We start from the raw sequence: 20133 nt of genomic DNA, 5'->3' as shown, positions 1-20133 counted from the left end.
TTTTTGAAGAAACAGGTGTGAATCAGGTGGCCCCTATTTAAGGATGAAGCCAACACTTGTTGAACATGCATTTGAAAGCTGAGGAAAATGGGTCGTTCAAGACATTGTTCAGAAGAACAGCGTACTTTGATTAAAAAGTTGATTAGAGAGGGGAAAACCTATAAAGAGGTGCAAAAAATGATAGGCTGTTCAGCTAAAATGATCTCCAATGCCTTAAAATGGAGAGCAAAACCAGAGAGACGTGGAAGAAAACGGAAGACAACCATCAAAATGGATAGAAGAATAACCAGAATGGCAAAGGCTCAGCCAATGATCACCTCCAGGATGATCAAAGACAGTCTGGAGTTACCTGTAAGTACTGTGACAGTTAGAAGACGTCTGTGTGAAGCTAATCTATTTTCAAGAATCCCCCGCAAAGTCCCTCTGTTAAAAAAAAGGCATGTGCAGAAGAGGTTACAATTTGCCAAAGAACACATCAACTGGCCTAAAGAGAAATGGAGGAACATTTTGTGGACTGATGAGAGTAAAATTGTTCTTTTTGGGTCCAAGGGCCACAGGCAGTTTGTGAGACGACCCCCAAACTCTGAATTCAAGCCACAGTACACAGTGAAGACAGTGAAGCATGGAGGTGCAAGCATCATGATATGGGCATGTTTCTCCTACTATGGTGTTGGGCCTATTTATCGCATACCAGGGATCATGGATCAGTTTGCATATGTTAAAATACTTGAAGAGGTCATGTTGCCCTATGCTGAAGAGGACATGCCCTTGAAATGGTTGTTTCAACAAGACAATGACCCAAAACACACTAGTAAACGGGCAAAGTCTTGGTTCCAAACCAACAAAATTAATGTTATGGAGTGGCCAGCCCAATCTCCAGACCTTAATCCAATTGAGAACTTGTGGGGTGATATCAAAAATGCTGTTTCTGAAGCAAAACCAAGAAATGTGAATGAATTGTGGAATGTTGTTAAAGAATCATGGAGTGGAATAACAGCTGAGAGGTGCCACAAGTTGGTTGACTCCATGCCACACAGATGTCAAGCAGTTTTAAAAAACTGTGGTCATACAACTAAATATTAGTTTAGTGATTCACAGGATTGCTAAATCCCAGAAAAAAAAAATGTTTGTACAAAATAGTTTTGAGTTTGTACAGTCAAAGGTAGACACTGCTATTTTTTTGAACACACCCCTTTCAACTAATTGCCCAATTGCACAGCCTTAAGAGCGTGCATATCATGAATGCTGGGTCTTGTTTGTTTTCTGACAATCTACTGAACCTACTGGTAACTTGTTTGCTACGTAGCAATAAAAAATATACTAAAAACCTTGATTATTCTGGTTAGTCACATTGTACTGCTATTATTTTGAACAATACTGTATAAACGGAGTAATTCCAAAAGGGTCCTCGCACCATCTGTGCTCTGGCCCTAATTAGCTGGTGTTTCAGTTTCATTGTCCAACCCCTGTATGTATCTATGTGCATGCATTATATATATATACACATACACACACCCACACGTATGCACATAGATAGATACATACATAGATACACACATACAAACAATTTTTTGCCTCAGAATTTTGAGCCTTTTGCATATTACTTAAAGAATATGAGTGAAGTGTGTGTCGCAGAGATATAGTAGATGATTAGACTGCAGCTGGCACACTGACCCAATAACACTGCAGCTCACACACACATCTATACTACAGCTGTTTCTCTCTCACACACCATTTTTCTTCTCTAAAGTGTCTGCCCTCCCCCTCCATTCATCTATTCTAATACTCACTCTTTTCTTAAGAAAAGTCCACCCACACACACACACACACACACACAGCTTCTCTTAATCATGCTTGAGTGGAGAGAAGGGGAAAAAAGTCTACGTTTACCTTTTTACTATTAGTTCTGCCCAAAAAAAAGGTGAGTAATTGGAAGTCTTCTGAAGTCATACATTAGCTTTACGTGAAAAAAGACCAAAAAAGTTCACTGTGAAGTCTTAACTTTTGCTCAATTCTATTTCAAACAAATGCTGTTCTTTTGAACTTTCGATTTATCAAATAATCCTGAAAAACATTTATCACGGTTATTACAAAAATATTAAGCAGCACAAATATTTTCAACATTGATAATATGTTTCTTGAGCATCAAATCCTCATATTAGAACGATTTCTGAAGGATCATGTGACACTGAAGACTGGATTAATGAAGCTGAAAAATCAGATTCACAGGAATAAAATTTACATTTTAAAATATATTCCAAATAGAAGTTATTTTTAAATTGTAATAATATTTCACAATTTCTATTGTATTTTTGATTAAATAAAATGCAGACTTGTTGAGTAAAGAAACTTTTTTTCAAATACATTTTTTTTCCTCAAAAATACCAATCCCAAACTTTTTTCTAATCTCTCCCACTTCCTCCTTATTATCTGACTGAAATTGAATAGTTCAAATTTCTCACCAACAAGTGTCGTTATGTGTACATGTTCCATGTAAGTTATGTCATTTTCTTTAAAAAATTCCTTGTAATTTTGCCTCGATTCATTTCCCCCTCTTTTTTCAGGAATATGCTGCTCTTTCTAGAGGATTTTCTTCCCCCTCATTTTCCCCCGTCCACCCACCAGGCCATAGGGGGAAATTACCCAGCATCCCTGGGGCTCATTTCCCTGCATGAAGACGGTGGTGTGCTGAATGACAGCAGGGATCTTTGGGTGGCAAACACATTCCACACATACCAGAGGCAGGGGGTCAGGGGCGCTGCATGTCATCATTACTGCAGTGGGTGGGGCATTAAAACCATGTGGCATTCCTGCACTGCTGTTACTGAAGGAATGTTCCGGGTTCAGAGAGAGTTAAGCTGTATCGACACAGCTTGCCACAATATCAATTAGCACAGAAAATTATTTAGTCTCCCTTTGGCAAAAAAAAGTGTACTATATGTATAATAAAACATGTACCGTAGAAGTACAGTACTTAATATGCGTTTTTTATAGTATAGTTTAGTATAGTATAGCATAGTACAGTATATTATTCAGAGGCCCAAACGGAGCACAATTATGCAATTGGGTGTAGTTTCTGATATTTATATGGTCCAAAAGTAAGAGGAAATTCTGATTGCTTGTAACGTAAATCAATGAGATCTTTATAGAGGTTTAGAGACTACTTATATAAAATGCATATGAATATCAGTTGTCATATTGCCCATCTCTATCTTATTAAGATGGCATTTAAATGTTTAGTTTTATGATCAATGGTCTGTAGTTTTTATTTGGGGAGGGAGGGGGGCAAAACATATAATGCAATACAATTGAGAGATGAACGAATGAACGTCCCTCAAAAGCCTGATGGATCATATTTAATATATTTTAACATTATTAAAAAGTTATGTATGGATAATCAAGTAAAGTAGCTTCAGTCCAGAAATGTTAATCTTGCAATAATACTAATACATTGTCTATTGTGTATTTTTTATATTTATTTGTATTCACTTTCATTTCAGTTTCTTGTATGTGTAATAAATCGGTCTCTGATTCTGATCCTTTAAAAAGTTATTCTTACATTTAGGCTACTTCATTTAAAAATTTCAAGGCAAAAAGACATGAATCACATGACCTGAAGGGGGACATTTTTAGAATTACACAAAAAGGCCTTTTATTTGCTAACAAAAAAAAAACAAAAAAGTGTCATCAGACGACAGAAGGCATGATTGAAAAAAAAGATTTTTCAAATTGATAATGGTTAAGGTCTTTGCATATTAAAAATGATACAGTAGTGTAGGTTTCCTATTTAAGCATTTCCTATGCTTTAAATGCTAAATGTTTGTGGGGAAACGCTTCTATGTAATCTGCATTGCTGACCATCAATAAAACATCTGATGTACATGTATCTGTTGCTACACAACTGCAGGGGTAAAAAAAAAAAAGAGCTTCGACGCATTTATCTATAGTGTTCACTGGAAAGGGTTTCTCACATCACACGTGTGAGGTCATAAAAATTACACAAATATGGGCCCTAACCTTGTGGAGGTGAGAATGAATAAATAAAAATGGCTCACTCCTGCTATACTTCTAGTCAGAATTTCTATAAAAGTATGGAGGAAGCATTGAGAAATATGCTCTGGTCAAGCTCGGCAGTTTAATTACAGCTTGATTATTTACACAATGGCAAGAAAAGAAACAGAACGGAAATGAAGAGCTGACGTTGGCCATTGCTGAGTGAGGGATTGAGAGGTTCAAAAGCTGATATTATCCAACCAATCTTCCTTTCATTTTACAGGATGGAGTGTTTTTTCAAACTAACTAACAGAACACCACAGAATCCATTCATTCATTGCTAATACTCACTGATGTTGGTGCTGTTTTCCCTCCAAAATGATGTCACTTCCGCTACAATGATGCCATCACAGAACTGGCGTTTTAGTTAAAGGGATTTCGCAAAAGACAAAAAGAATGGAAAATTATATTGAGGACTGGAACACTGTGAAATTCAATAACAATTAAAACAAAATGATTAAGAAATCAATCATCTAACTAAAAGAACATCACAGAATCCATTCATTCATTGCGAATACTCACTGATGTTGGTGTTTTCCCTCCAAACTGATGTCACTTCCTGCACAATGATGCTGTCGCAGAACTGGCTTTTTAGTTACAGGGATTTCACAAAAGTCTAAAAGGATGAAAAATTATATTGAGGGTTGGTAAAACTGACAAATTCATTAACAATTCAAATAAAATGATCAAGAAATCAACCAACTAACTAACAGAACATCACAATCCATTCATTCCACTACTAATACTCATTGATGTTGGTGTTTTCCCTCCAAACTGATGTCACTTCCTGTACGATGTCATCACAGAACGGGCTTTTTAGTTCAAGGGAATTTACAATATTCAAGAGGTGACAAATTGACCAAGAAAGCATGTTTAGTTTAATACATTTAAACTAGAGAGAGTACAAATAAAGAAACATCTGGAATATTTGTTAATAAACTGACCGCTTTTCATGTTAGAAGTTAATGCAGCACTCAGAGACATGACAAAAATCACATCTGCTTAAACAAAAGTAATAAAATTATTTAAACGGTATTTACGTTCGCTTGATTAAATACTGTGAATTTCAAGGCTTTAAAACGTGCTCTAGATTTCCTTATCTTTTAGACATACGAGTATGTGAATATTGTATACTGTTCAAATAATGATAAAATGCCCAAATAAAGCCCCTAATAATAGTAGTGCCTCATCCAGAGGTGTAAAGCTGACGATCGAGTAATCTACAGGAGTGTGTGTAGTGCTGTGGTTGAATGGGGCAGATGAAGCTCCAGCCCTCCGGTGCAGATTGGGCGGCGTAGCTTCTGGGTGGAGTCACGCAGACAAATACTCACACTTGTAGCTGTGAAACTCTTAGTTTGCTCTCCCCGCAGAGCCGTGTGGATTTACTACCAGAAACCAGCCTTTATTTCTGTCTGCTGAGCACAGCAGTTTAAAACACACACCAGGAATCTAACCGCTGGCTTGCTGTCTCTACTGTGTGGGCTTGAATTTAAGGACCCTCTGGGTTTTTCTCTGCCTTTATTTTCAATTTTAACTCTTTGAAGAAAACACAAAGGAGGATGGGTGCTCAGTTGACTAAGGGTGAAGCTACAGTGGACGGAAAAGCCGTGGCTGATAAAGCCAATGGTCAGGTGAGGATCTACTCCAAGCACTTTAATCACTGAACTACCAGCTTTCTGATATATTTGAATGGCATCTTATCAATATGATTGTTCCCCTTTTAATGATCCCATTTATCTAAAAATTTGTTTTTAACAATTTAATATTGGCATTTGTGCTTTATATTTCTCTTTTTTTGATAATCTAATTGGTTATGGCAACACTAGGATATCATCTCAGTTGATTTTGTGTAGACGGCTTTTCTAATTTTGTGAGTTTAGGGTGGAAAATCTGTATTAAATCTCTCCCTGTTTAATTTGTTTTTAAGAAATCATGTTTTCTGAACACATTTTAGTTGGTTTATTTAGTTATCAGGCATACTCTGTGGTCGTGTGTTGGCGCTGAAACTGGCAGTAACCCGAATTGAGAACAAAAGGTTGCAGAGCTGCATGCAAATGATGCAGAGCGCTTCTGCTGATCTGCAAACAATGCAATGCAATGCATGTGTGTGTGTGTGTGTGAATGCATGGACCATTCCTCCGGTACTTCATTAATACTCATTCCATCCACCCCCCCCTTAATGCATATGCACCCTTCCCCCTCCATGTGTAATGAGAGAGCGCTTCTCTTTATTAATTAACTGAATACATTATTTTGCATGCATCTTTATGCATGTGATTTAAAGACCCCAACGAGTCAGTGGCCGTATCTCAGGGCTATAGTGCTCGGTTGATACATCACCTGAATTGCTAGTTGTCCAATTTTCAGTAAACAGCATATAAAAAAAGAAGTGTTTTAGTGCCGGGCGTTGTTTTATATGCCATCTTAGGTTGCTGTCTCCCTTTTCTTTGTTCTGTCTGGCAGTGGCTGGTTCACTAAGCTGTGGATCATATTTAGTGGAACATCACTGCCCCTAGTGCATGCAGTGTAATTACACAATGTACTTCTGCTTTTGGGTAAAACTGGGTGTTGCTTCGGTTTTTAATGCAATTATATATAGCAGTCCCCATAGTCTCATATTTTCAAGGTATCCTCTAACATGCAGTCATTTATTTGAGGTATTTTAGGGGTTTATTATATACTACAGTGATGGCCAGATTGATTGAAAATCTCAATCCTCTGATGTTGTATTGCGAGGCTAAAAGCCTCCAAGATTTACTCCACAGAATATTTAAGTGTTTTAACCAGTGAGATATACACACACACACATATATATATATATATATATATATATATATATATATATATATATATATATATATATATATATATATATATATATTTATGCCTTATATATAAATGCCTTGCCAAAAGGGTACTTAGTATTGGATCAAGTGGGGATTGAGTGGTCTCATTACAGGCTAAATGCTTTAAAATACTGTGCTGCAAACTATAATACAACAAGCAAGCATTTAATACTCACTATAACCACTAAAACAAGCATTTGTCAGCATAAGCCCTTTGCTTTTTCTCTCTCTGTGTGTGCAAAGATGCATTTGGCTTATCTACCCTCTTTCTGCTTTTCTCTTCAGGAAAATGGCCATGTGAAAACTAACGGCGACGTTTCCACCAAGCCAGATGGAGAAGCCGTGGCAGCGGACGGAAATGGAACCGCGGAGGTCGCCAAGGAGGAGGACGTCGCCAAGACGGAGGCGGGAGATGGCATCGAAGCCGCGCCTGCTACCGAGGGAGACGCCACCAAATCCGAGGGCGAAGCTGCAAAGGAAACCAAGAAGAAGAAGAAATTCTCACTGAAGAATTCCTTCAAATTCAAAGGCATTTCCCTGAAGAAGAACAAGAAGGGAAGCGAGGAGGCAGCGGAGGTAGTGGAGGCAGCGGCAACGCCCACTGCCGAAGACAAACCTGAGGAGAACGGTCAGGCTGCTACGGAAACCAAAGAGGAGGAGCCAGCTGCGGCGGAGACCAATGAGACAACGGCACCTGAGGCAGAGGCGGAGCCAGAGCCAAAGGCAGAGGCGGAGCCTAAAGCAGAAGAGCCCGCCCAGGAAAAAACAGAAGCCGCGCCCACAGAGGAAACAACAAAATCTGAGGAAACTACAAAATCTGAGGAGACTCCCGCCCCTGCTGAAGAGACCACGCCCACCACAGCTTCGGACCCGGAGCCGGCTACAGAGTGACCTCACTTCACTGTGGCAACCGAGACTGTTTATCTTTATCCTTTTTTTTTTTCTTTCTGAGATTGAAATATATAAATATATATATAAATATATATAAATATATGAGACTTGAGCCACAATCTTAAAGTTACAGCAATACGACAGAGAATCCGTGTTCTTTTACCACCTTTGCTGATAACAGGAATGACCCGCTCCTGACCCGTGTGAGCCATGGGGAATCGGGCCGGGAATGCTCTGTGTATGGATTGGAATGACTGATGGAATTTCCACAGCCGATGGAAGAGCGTGGCTCCCTGTTCACAAACTTTTCAGTCATTTTTCTCTCTTAAACTTCATCCGATCCTTGATTTTTCAGGGCTGATGAGTGAAATGACAAATTGTCCTCTTAGGAGTTGGTTAAAGGACAATGTAAAACTACAAAAAAAAGAAAGAAAAAAACTTTTTAAAAAGTGTTTAAAATAGCTCTACATTCCAATTTTTAGCCCTGAAAACTGTAGGGTGTCAGAAGTGCTGGGCGAGTGAATAGGTTCTAGTCTTAGTCTGTTTTTAATGATGTTTTACAGTTTTAATCAGATCTAGCTACACATTTCAAAGTTTACGACAAAGGGGAATTAAACCACTGCTTTTATCAAATATATATTTTTGTTCTGTTAAGTCTCTGTACATACATTTTCTGACTCTTTATTTTGCTAACATTTCCAGGTGTTAATAAGATGTTGTACGATTAGGCCAAATAAATGTTTGACCCCCGCTTGTGTTTGTCTGATTTTCTTAAATTAACATTTTTTAAATATTAAAAACCTTCACAAACAACATGTTATCCTAATATTGTAAGAAATTGTAAGAATTTAGATGAACGTTTAGCTGACATTGAAGATCTTTCAGACAAACAGAAGATCTTCTGTGAAACAAAAATAATGAAATAAATAAAAGATATGATCAGTGAGTTATGGCAACTTTTTACAATGCCGTAACGTTTTTCAACTTCGATATAACTTGTTTTTTTAGGTCAGTTTAATGTATTTTAAGATGTACTTTTTTAGTTTTAAGGTTTTTTTTGTCGGTGAAGTTCAACATTATTATGAATATCAGCTCTTGTGTTATTCCACAGATGAACACACGTAAGCATGTTGGGAATGACATGAGGATGAGAAAATGCTAGAATTTAATATAACATGATGATTTACAAGCTTTCATAATTGTTACGATCAATATTTTTTTCCCCATCTGTTTCTGGCTCATTTCTCCTCTTTATCAATCAGCTGCTCAGGTAAGTCAATCAAACACTCCAGAAAAGAGTGCAGGAGCAGCAGGTACAAGCTTCAGATGCTGTGTTCACTGATGAAAATTAAGCATTGAAGGCTGTAAGTGCATGTAACAACAACAACAACAACAAAAACGTGGATAATTTGAGTAGCTCTATTTGGATTTGTAGCAAAAACATTATGTGTATACTTATATATAAATCGCACTTATCCTGAGTAAAAAGGCGTAGTACACATGTGCATTTCCAACATACTATTTAAAATATTTACTGCTGGATTTGGCTGATAATGAACCCTTTTCACATGGCGGTGATGTATTTTTCCATATTGCAATATAAATCTAGCAATTTCTCTTATACTACATATTTTAGGGTAATTTTATAACAGCGTTGTCACATTAGGTATGACAGTTGTTGTTTCGAAGATGTTTGCTGCTTGATTATATTTAATGAACATTTTGTCACAACTTTATTACAGTTTTATTGTGTATAACCTACTTAATGGGGGTAATGAGATTTCTTGTTCACAGAATGCTTTACGTGAGATTTAATTGGAAGAGGAACTTTTGAATTTATTTATGTTTTTTAACAAAAATGAAGTAGAAGGCTTGTTATTATTATTGTTTAATGTTCTATTAATTTGGGATTTAGAAAAGTTTGTCACGTTGGAGTCTTGGGATTACCGTTTTGTGGTGATAAGCCTGACGACAGGCACACCCTTAACAATAAAGGTGCCAGGAAAAATCAATAAAATCAATCTTATTAGTCTAAAGAACCTTTTTCCACTACAAAGAACGGTCTGTGCAATGGAATGGTTCTTTGGATATTAAAGGTTCTTCATGGAACCATACACCCGGCCAAAGAACCATTAAAGAACCTATATTTTGAAGAGTGTAGGAGCAGTGAATAGTACAACCTGCTTTGCTCAATGAGCACCGTTTACAGCAGTATTGTGGTTCGTCTCTACCGCTCATTGGATACAGTGAAACAAAACTAATGCATGTCGTATAAGTCTATTCACTTGAGCTAAGTGTATTCAGTTGAGATTTGAGATTTTATTGGCACTTACTCAGTTGATATATGTTTGAAGACGTGTAAAATCAATTTGGTCAAACATAAATTAGATATCAAACTAAATATTAGATATCAAACGAAATTTAGAAGTCTGGTGCAAATAGTTGCCTCAATTTCTTTTTAAATAAAACCAAGGTGATTTTTTTTACAGTTAATAATCTATTAATCTTTTATACACCTGATGCTGCCTGCAGGTGTAACGCTAAATACATGTAGGAGTTTTCTCTGTAATGAGTGTTAAAGTGAATGATCGTTGATATTCCTGGTAATAAAGAGTACGTTTCTGTCCCACAGAAAAGGGATAGTTCACCCAAAAATGAAAATACAGTTCATCATTTACCCAACCTCATGCTGTTCCAAAACCGTATGAGTTTCTTTCTTCTGTTGAGATGATATTTTGAAGACTGTCGGTAAACAAACAGTTGACAGGACCCATTGACTTCTATAAAAAATACTGTAGAAGTGAATTGGTGCCGTCAAATGAACCAATACTATTTAAAATATCACCTTTTGTGTTCAACAGAAGAAAGAAACTCATACAGGTTTGCAACCACTTTATAAAATTTACATAACATTACATAAATTTCATTTTTAGGTGAACTGTCCCTTTAAAGACCAAAGAAAAGTGTGTCCATCTCTTATAAACGTACCCCACAGGGCTATGTTACATTTTTTGTAACAGTTACATATTTAGCTTCTGGCGGACTGCCGTTAAAATGTAACTGGCACAATGATTATGTCGGACGTAGCACAAGCAATTTGAACTGTGAGAGGCATTACACTTTCGTCATCAGTTCACGGAAGGCTGTCTGACGGAGGCTAGATATTTTACTTCAAATTTTCTCACCCAAACCAAGCCTGCAGCACCCCTCTCAGAAACTGAAGCTTTCGCACCTCGATCTGTGACCGGTCCCAGTATAGCCGCAACCTCTGTGTTTTCTAACGGACGCGAGGCAAACTAAACAATAAAATTACACCTCAAATATTTTCCCCCCAAAGTTAGTTTATGTCATTGTAGGCAGTTATCATCACGATGATTTCATTTCAAGTGTTCGTTTTTAAAATAAGTTTAGTTTTACTTAGTTATTTGATGCTATGACGTCATGATAGACAGCTGAGATCGACGGCTTCTCTGAGTGAAGTTGTCACTGAGGCACTAACAGACTTTTTGGGAGCAGATTGGAGCTTTAGCTTTAATTTCTACATTTCCATAACTGTTTATTTCACACCAACATAATTAATTGTTCTGCATCTGTGAGTGGTGGGCGGGCTTTGATATCGCGGCTCTACTTCCTGCACTCTACTGCTCAGACTCGGTCCCAAGATGTCAGCGCCGTGCAGGCCGCCTGAAAGCTTCAAATCTGGCAAGCGGAAACGGATGATGTCGCGTCGTCCATATTTTTTTATGGTCTATGACCCAAACTTATCGATTAACTTCAGAAGGCCTTTATTAACCTCCCAGAGCCATGTTGATTACTTTTATAATGGATTGAAGTACTTTTTTGTTCGTTTTTTAAATGTTGGGCTGCCATTCACTACCATTATAAAGCTTGGATATAGCAAATATTTTTATTATTACTCTGATTGTATTTGTCCGATGTCATACACCTAGGATGGAATGAGGGTGAAAAAATCATGGGGTAATTTTCATTTTTTGGGTGAACTATCCCTTTAAGATCCAACTGGATGAAAGTACCTAAAAGTGTTACGTGCAGATTATTATGACAAAATAGAGTGCCTTGTTTTTTGTTTTATCTTACTAAAATACAGCAGTAAACAGAGTCCAAAGCGTTTCGTGATCTCACTAACATGTCCTCAGAGGCACAGACCTGCTCCTCCTGCTGGCTCAGGTTAGATACTGCATTTGAATGGTTTACTGAACACGCTTTACACAAGAAAAAGTCCATTCAATATGCAAAAAAAATACAACAGCTAAAAGGTTTGACTTTTCCTGAGATATTTTTACATTTCCAAAAGCAAAAATGGATTTGTTTCTGTTTGAGAGCAACAATCTTTATTTGAAAGACATAAAAGTAAAAAAATATATATACATATCTTTATTATAGCACCATGTTATAGCTGACTTTTACATAATTTGAAGACATAAATATAATATTTATAACAAATCGGCTGTTTACAATTAAAATAGACTGTTGAAAATTGGATCATTTATCTTTTTTGTTGATTTGTACAGATTATCTTTGGACCAAATAAGGATGTGTTAACGTATAAAGAAATAGAGCGCTGAACTTCCATCATCTAATGGTTGCAGAATTATGAGAACATTTCTGTTATAGCACCACCTTGTGCTGGAATTTGACAATATTTTGTGAGGCTCCTCCAAACATGTAGTTTAACAAGTCAATATGAGCCATTACTAAACCTATTGTTCTGTTCAAATTTGTTTTATATTTATCACGGAGTAATAGTTTTTATGTCCATTTATATATTATGCCAATGTAATGTAAACTACCCATTCAGTATCACGGTCCTTTTGTAGATGCTGTCTACCATCCCGAATCCTTGTCACTGCAATCAAGGTCATATTCAAACAATCATATTTTTTGGAAATAAGTTTTTACATAGAAAAAATAAGTAGTTGCTATATTAACAGTCGGTCAAAAGTTGATGTAAAATCAGATGAGTCACGTGCTCAAGACATGACACAAAGACAAAACCAACAATTTAATATTATATGAATGTACCAAGTTCCAGCATGCAATTTATCTAATGAACTACATTACTTGGAAGAATTGATTATTGTTATCAAAATGTGACCCTGAAGCACAAAATCAGTCATAAGTCGCACAGATATATTTGTGGTAATAGGTTAAAAAAATTATAAAATTCCCTTTTATGCCAAAAATCATTAGGATATTAAATAAAGATCATGTTCTATGAATTTATTTTATAGTATTTCCTAACATAAATATATAAAATATGCATTATTATTAGTAATATGCATTGTTAAGGACTTAATTTGGACAACTTTAAAAGCGTTTTTGTTTTTATAATGTTTTGCTCCCTCAGATTTTCAAATAGTTGTATCAGCCAAATATTGTCCCATCTTAAACCATACATCAATGGAAAGCTTATTTCAGCTTTCAAAGTAAAAAAAATCTCAATGCATCTTAAAAAATAAAATATATTTTTTTTACCCTTATGACTGGTTTGTGCTCCAGGGTCACATATTTATTTAACATTGGCATCTTTTATCTTATTGAGTTTTTATTAAAGAAATAAAACAATTAAGGCTGTGCGTCAGCATGAACATGTCTTAGACAAGCTCTATAGACAAGTGATAATACAGCATGACAGGAAATATCTATGAGTAATAAATATCTTAGCCACTGCAAACAAGAATAAAAGACAAGTATGAGAAGTGTGGTTTAAAATTCAAAAATACACTTACGAATCGAGCTCCAGCAACAGACGGTAATCTCGACCTAAAAAAATAAATAGATCATGCACGTTTCATTGAGTAAAGAACTTGACATGAGTTAAAGAAGTAAAATGTAAACTTCTTTGAATTTCCTTGATGGGTATTGGTTGTTGAAACAAGAACGACTTATGACATATAATATTCAATTATATTGTGTAAAACTAATTCTGGTAGAAAAAAATGCACTTTTCTTTTTGAATATTTGGACATCAGCAACTATGAAGACAGATATACAATGTTTAATTACATTATGTGGGGATTTGATGATATACAACATTTGAGGAGCAGTTGAGACAAACTCTTTTTCAGTCAACATTCCTACAGCCATGTGATTTCTCCCATTTATATCTTTATAATAGGTCATTACAGTCTCCGTCTCCAAAGGATTTACCATCCCTAAAATCGATCTAGCTTACTGCCGTGTGCAACAAGTGGCGAACGCACAGAGAAGCATTATAACATAACTTTCAACGCATTTAAATGTATCTACTATGATAAAGCAGTGCTGCGTTACTCCACATACATGAGTGGAAGAAGCGGTAGGGCTCGCTTGCGGCAGAATAAAAGCTCCGCAGAAATCAAGGCATCATCATCAAGATACACCTTTGTTTTAACTAAATGACCTCTAGTGGCGAAACATTATATATTGTGTCTTTAAAAGGTTAGTTTACCCAAAAATTTAATTGATGTTATTAATGACTCACTTTAATGTCGTACCTCACCCGTAAGACCTTCTTCGGAACACAGTTTAAGATATTTTATATTTAGTCCGAGCACTTCTGTATCTACAATGAAAACGTATGTACGGTATACTGTCCCCTTCCAGAAAGACCAAAAAGGTAATAAAAACATCATCAAAGTAGTCCATATGTGACACCTGTGGGTTAGTTAGAATCTCTTGAAGCATCGAAAATACATTTTGGTCCAAAAATAACAAAAACTACGACTTCATTCAGCATTGTCTTCTCTTCCTGGTTTGTTTTCAATCCGCAAACAAAGATTAGAACCGTTATGAATCAGCTTATTGATTCAGAATTCAGATGGCCAATGTCCCATGATTTCAGCAGTTTGGCACGTGATCCGAATCATAAATCAATTCGCTGATTTATAACCGTTTGAATCTTGAGGATTGAAAACAAACACGGAAGAGAAGACAATGCTGAATAAAGTTGTAGTTTTTGTTATTTTTGGACCAAAGTGTATTTCCGGTGCTTCAAGAGATTCTAACTAACCCACAGATGTCACAGATGGACTACTTTGATGATGTTTTTATTCCCTTACTGGTCCTTCTGGAAAAGGACAGTATACTGTGCATACGTTTTCAATCGAGACAGAAAGCTTTTGGACTAAATATAAAATATCTTAAACTGTGTTCCAAAGATAAACGGAGGTCTTATGGGCAAGGAACGACATTAAAGTGAGTCATTAATGACATCAATTTCATTTTTGGGTGAACTAACCCTTTAAGACAACATACTGCATTTGTACTTTTTGGTTGCAATACATTGTATCAGGCCACTCAGCAGATTTGATACAACTGAAAAAAAGTTAAAATGTAGTACTTTTAAAAAGCAGAATAGGTATTGGCAGTGTTAATTCACCTATCTTTAATATTTTGTCAATGTGCATTTCACAGAGTTTGTCCAGTTCCCTCTTCAGATTGGATACAGATTTCTCTACATTCTCAAATGTCAGCATGTCAAAAGCCCTAGCCGAGGCTTTGCGCTGATAGACTGTAGAACAGGAAGTATAGTTCTGCAATTGGGGGAAAAAACAACACCTTTAAAAGACAAAACAGATAAAAAAAAACACTCAAGTTGTCATAAAACATATTTTTTGTTACCTGGAAGAAATAAACGTGATCCTCTGTATGTAAAAGCGACTCCAGTTTTTCATTCTTCTTCTGTAAATGACTGAAATCCTGCCGCAGTCTCAGTATGTGATTCTCAGCATCGTGAACTTCCTTCTTCTCCTGAGCTCGGATCTTCTCTCTCACCTCGGCTTGTCTGTTCTGAATGGAGCGGATGATCTCGTTGAAGATTCGGTCGCTGTTCTCCACTGCTGCTTTAGCTGAGCGCTGTCACAACACAAAGCACTTGGTCAAACTCCTGACACATCGTATACAGTAGCTAAAGCACATGGTTAGAGTACTTTATGTTAAAATTCATCCTTCTTAAAATGCAGAGTAAACTCTCAGGCAAGCCATGCATTGGTTAATATCATAAAAAGTGTACAGTTTGTGTCAAGTGGTCATTGAGGTCCTTTTAATAATATCCAGCCTGATTCCATAATAAAAATGTATGTAGTGTACATTAATTTTTGCTAATTTTAAACCTATATCTCCAGTTACGCATGACAGCAGTATCCAGTTTAAATAGGCATACCTTATGAAAGTCCACATTTTTCATAGACTGCCAAATCTCCTTGTCAATGTCATTGGTCTGCTGTTTGAAATCCCTCTTTTTTATTTTCAGTTGCTCCTGAGGATGAATTTACAATAAATCAGAATCCTGTTCTTTATGCAATCAGTTTATTCAGTATTTGTATTTTAACCTGTGTAAATGATATACACACACACACACACCGGCCAGGTATAACATTATGACCAATGACAGGTGAAGTGAATAACACTGATGATCTCTTCATCACGGCTCCTGTTAGTGGGTGGGATATATTAGGCAGCAAGTGAACATTTCGTCCTCAAAGTTGATGTTTTAAAAGCAGGAAATGTTTTGGATCTGAGCAAGTTTGACAAGGGCCAAATTGTGATGGCTAGACGACTGCAGCTCTTGTGGGCTGTTCCTGGTCCGCAGTGGTCAGTATCTATCAAAAGTGCTCCAAGGAAGGGACAGTGGTGAACCGGCCACAGGGTCAAGGCTCATTGATGCACGTGGGGAGCGAAGGCTGGCTTGTGTGGTCTGATCAAACAGGCGAGCTACTGTAGCTCAAATTGCTCAAGATCGCAGTTTGTTGCGTATGGGGCGACATAGACCAGTCAGGGTGCCCATGCTGACCCCAATCCACCACCGAAAGCACCAACAGTGGGCAAGTGAGCATCAGAACTGGATCACAGAGTAATGGAAGATGGTGGGCTGGTCTTATGAATAACAACATCTTTGCATCACAGGGATGGCCGGGTGTGTGTGGGACGCTCACCTGAGGAACACATGGCATCAGGATGCACTATGGCAGTGGTCTTCAACCCAGCTCCTGGGGACCCACTGTCCTGCAAAGTTTATTTCCAACCTGGTTCAGCACACCTGCCTGTGTATTTTCAACATGTGCTCCTTAAGAGCTTGATTAGCTTCACCTGTCTTTATTTAGGGTTGGAGCTAAACTATACAGGACAGTGGCCCTGTCCCAAATGGCTCCCTAAACCCTCGTGGTCTTCCTCTGAGTCCGCACTTTCACAACGTAATGCCGCTTTAACTGCCGGGTAGAAGTCCTCTGCGTAGCTCGCAAACTTGCAGGCTCAGCTGAAGTGCGCATAGAGGGCACCCTTCTTTAAGCTTAAATGAAGAATGGGAAACCTTACAGTCTTTTGGACTTAACGGACACGGGCACGCAATGGCCATTGTAAGTCCACAAGACCAAAAGTGCACATGAAGTGTGCCATTTGGGACAGGGCCAGTGGGTCCCGAGGAGCAGGGTTGAAGACCTCTGCACTATGGAAAGAAGGCAAACCGGTGGAGCCAGTGTGATACTTTGGGCAATGTTCTGCTAGGAATCCTTGGGTTTTGATAGATACTGAGCAGTGCTGACCAGGAACAACCCTTAAGAGTTGCAGTTTTGGAGATGTTCTGACCCAGTCGTCTAGCCATCACAACTTGGCCCTTGTCAAACTCACTCAAATCTTTACGCTTGCCCATTTTTCCTGCTTCTAACACAACAAGAATATTTTTAAGGACAAAATATTCACTTGCTGCCTAATTTATCCCACCCACTAACAGGTGGCGTGATGAAGAGATAATGAGCATATATAAAACTGTACCTGTTTGTGTGCCATTTCAGCTGCAGCAAAGACTGTTTTATGTCCACTGTGTTTATTCCCCATACAAACTACACAAATACACTTCTGGTCATCGTGACAGTAAATCTCCAGTGCTTTATGATGTCTAGGGCAGATCTGCTGCTGTAGATTTGGGGAAGCTTTCACCAGCTTGTGCATTTTAAAAGCTTTAGACTCATAATGAGGCCGGACGTGAGTTTGGCAGTAAGAAGCCATACAAATCAAACAGGACTTAACAGCTTTTACTTTTCTTCCTTTGCAAACATCACACATCACGTCTCCAGGCCTAGCTGGAGATTTCTGCTTTACTGCCTGTAAAATATCAGCCAGTACTATGCTTCTGCTGAGAGCTGGTCTTTGGTTGAATTTTTTCCTGCATGTAGGGCAGCTGTAAACACCTCTTTGAACCTCCTGGTCCCAGGACCTCTTAATACACTGCATGCAGAAACTGTGCCCACAAGAAGTCGTCACTGGATCCTTGAGCAGGTTCAGACAGATCGGACAGTTTAAATGATTTTCAGGATCAAAAAGAGACTCTGCCATTTTGTGGCATTCAAATCCAGTAGAAGATTTACTGTAGAATAACAGGAGTTTTGAATCTTTTGAAATCCGAATGGCAGGGGCTCCTACGCAAAGATGACAAAATAAAAATGAAGGTAAAAATTATGATTTCACTTTATTTCGATGGCCCTGTTAATACATTCTGTTGAATTCCAGTAACTAATGCCTACATGTCTACTAACTCTTATAGTGTTAGTACAGTATTAATAGACTGGAAGGGTTAGAATAAGTTGAAGTAGTTGCAACGTGCAAAGTTGTCAAACTCAAATATTAGATTAATGATTTAAAAAAAATTGCAATATTTTATTTCAAAAAGTTAATAATTGTATTTTATTAAAATATATATATATTTTAGTTTGTCTAGGATATATTTATTATATCATAACATTTCAAGCTGTTATTTGGTCATGTTACAATTTACCCCACCTATAGGGCATGTTGTCACATTTTACTTCCATTCATTCGGGGTAGCCTAAATCAGGAAAAAGTATAGCCTACCCTACACTGTATAAACACACACACACACACACACACACACACACTTGTACTTGACATGTGTGAAATTAATGTGGCGGGAAATAAATTATCTGAACCGAAAGTGGATTTGAAATGAGAAAGTCAAAAAGCGTTAGGTTGTGCCCTGCTCTCCCCTATATCAATTCTGAGAAATATAAAGTCGAATTTCTAAAATTGTGAGATCTACACTTGCAACAGCAAGAAACAATTCAGAACTGTGATAAAACGTCGCAATCACCTTTTTCAGTTCGTGGCGGGAACTACACCTTCACAACCAGCATCTGTAGCCTATCTACAAAACTTGAAAGCATGTAACTTGCGCCTGCAGTTAGTTAAGGTAGAGAGAGACAGACAAACACAGACTTACAACGCGGCTGGCATTCCATTGGTGGTGATTATTTGCGGGTGACCTTCAATCACTCAGCCACGTTAAAATAACGCAAATGAGCAACACAACATGGAACAGATTTTTGTGCCTACATGTGGTGTGAGCAAACTTCACTTAACGGAAGAGGAAGCTTGGGCAGCGCGGTAAAGTTACGCCGTCTTCACGTGCATGACATACTAGTTAAACAAATTGGGCACGAACGCCCCCTCAAGACTAAATGCGAATGCGATGAGCTCGTAATCACGACTTCAGATGTGGGAAGTAGTCTGATAGCACGTGAAGGCAGCATTAGTTAGTTGGGCTTTGATATTAGCCTAGGCACAGACTGCCAAAGGGACTGTCTGCAAATTCCACTCACAGTACAAAAATTCAATTCTAAAAAAATACTCTAACCAAAACTGGGGTTCTCATGTTACAAATGTCATAGTTCCTAGATTATTAAGACTGACTTACTACAGGAATTTTGCCAATACCCATGCATGTACAATGGGCAACAATTATTTTCAGAAAAAAAAACAGGTATTTCCCCAAAAGGTTTTTTTCATGGTCTGTGCATTCTAAGTTGCCAGACTTGCTCTGGGTGAGATTTTACCAATACTACCAATAAAGTATGTACATACACATTTATCTTTAGAAAAAAAAAAACTATAATTCACCAAAAGGGTTTAGGCCTTATCCTAAATGGCACACTACAGGTGCCCTTTTGGTCTTGATGACTTACAATGGCTGCCATGTGCTGTGCATCATTGCTGCGTTACACTCCACTTTTAGACACACACTTGCAAACTTCCCTAAGCACTTCCCCTTGGTGGAATCCGCACCGCCATTTTGAAGTGCGTTCCACGTCGTGAAGTGGACGAGAAAAGTTTATATGGACAGAGCCTCGTCCCCTTGAGTTTGATCGAGGGAGTGTATCTACTCTGATGTGCACTTCGTGATTATTTGGCGTTTGAAAAAAATAAAACCCATGAAATTATATTCATATGACATACTGAAACATATGCCACTGACTGTACCTGGGGTGAAGACATTTCATACGCGCCGCCAGAAGAACACCTGCATGTGAACTCCTCTTGCAGTGTTCAGGGG

At 37.7% G+C, this 20133-nt stretch overlaps 2 protein-coding genes across 8 annotated transcripts in view; one reads left to right on the top strand and one right to left on the bottom strand.

Annotated features, from left to right (window-relative positions):
• The window catches only part of LOC137044680 (tripartite motif-containing protein 29-like), a 55454-nt gene extending 36111 nt beyond the window's left edge, over positions 1-19343 (bottom strand). For 5 of the 7 annotated variants that reach the window (XM_067420912.1, XM_067420913.1, XM_067420910.1 and 2 more), the window contains exons 1-8: positions 19024-19343; positions 17562-18205; positions 15955-16050; positions 15414-15647; positions 15172-15325; positions 13541-13574; positions 4576-4669; positions 4345-4408 (exon numbers count right to left, since the gene is read on the bottom strand). In XM_067420912.1, the coding sequence (XP_067277013.1) occupies positions 4660-4669; positions 13541-13574; positions 15172-15325; positions 15414-15647; positions 15955-16050; positions 17562-18122 (1089 nt within the window). In that variant the 5' untranslated portion in view covers positions 18123-18205; positions 19024-19343 and the 3' untranslated portion in view covers positions 4345-4408; positions 4576-4659. Of the gene's footprint in view, positions 1-4344; positions 4409-4575; positions 4670-13540; positions 13575-15049; positions 15326-15413; positions 15648-15954; positions 16051-17561; positions 18206-18894; positions 18949-19023 lie in introns of those variants that run through there. The other 2 variants (XM_067420909.1, XM_067420908.1) reach the window with 2 other exon arrangements.
• On the top strand, positions 5401-8540 carry marcksl1a (MARCKS-like 1a). Its single transcript, XM_067420916.1, has 2 exons — positions 5401-5684; positions 7185-8540. Exons 1-2 carry the CDS (start codon positions 5613-5615, stop codon positions 7788-7790), a joined length of 678 nt encoding a protein of 225 aa, XP_067277017.1. The 5' UTR covers positions 5401-5612; the 3' UTR covers positions 7791-8540.
• Positions 19344-20133: the final 790 nt, after the last annotated feature.

The sequence above is a fragment of the Pseudorasbora parva genome, chromosome 17, assembly GCF_024679245.1.
Source record: "Pseudorasbora parva isolate DD20220531a chromosome 17, ASM2467924v1, whole genome shotgun sequence".
NCBI classification, from domain to species: domain Eukaryota; kingdom Metazoa; phylum Chordata; class Actinopteri; order Cypriniformes; family Gobionidae; genus Pseudorasbora; species Pseudorasbora parva.
The sequence above is the reverse complement of the archived record's forward strand: the minus strand, read 5'-3'. Positions and strand labels throughout refer to the sequence as shown.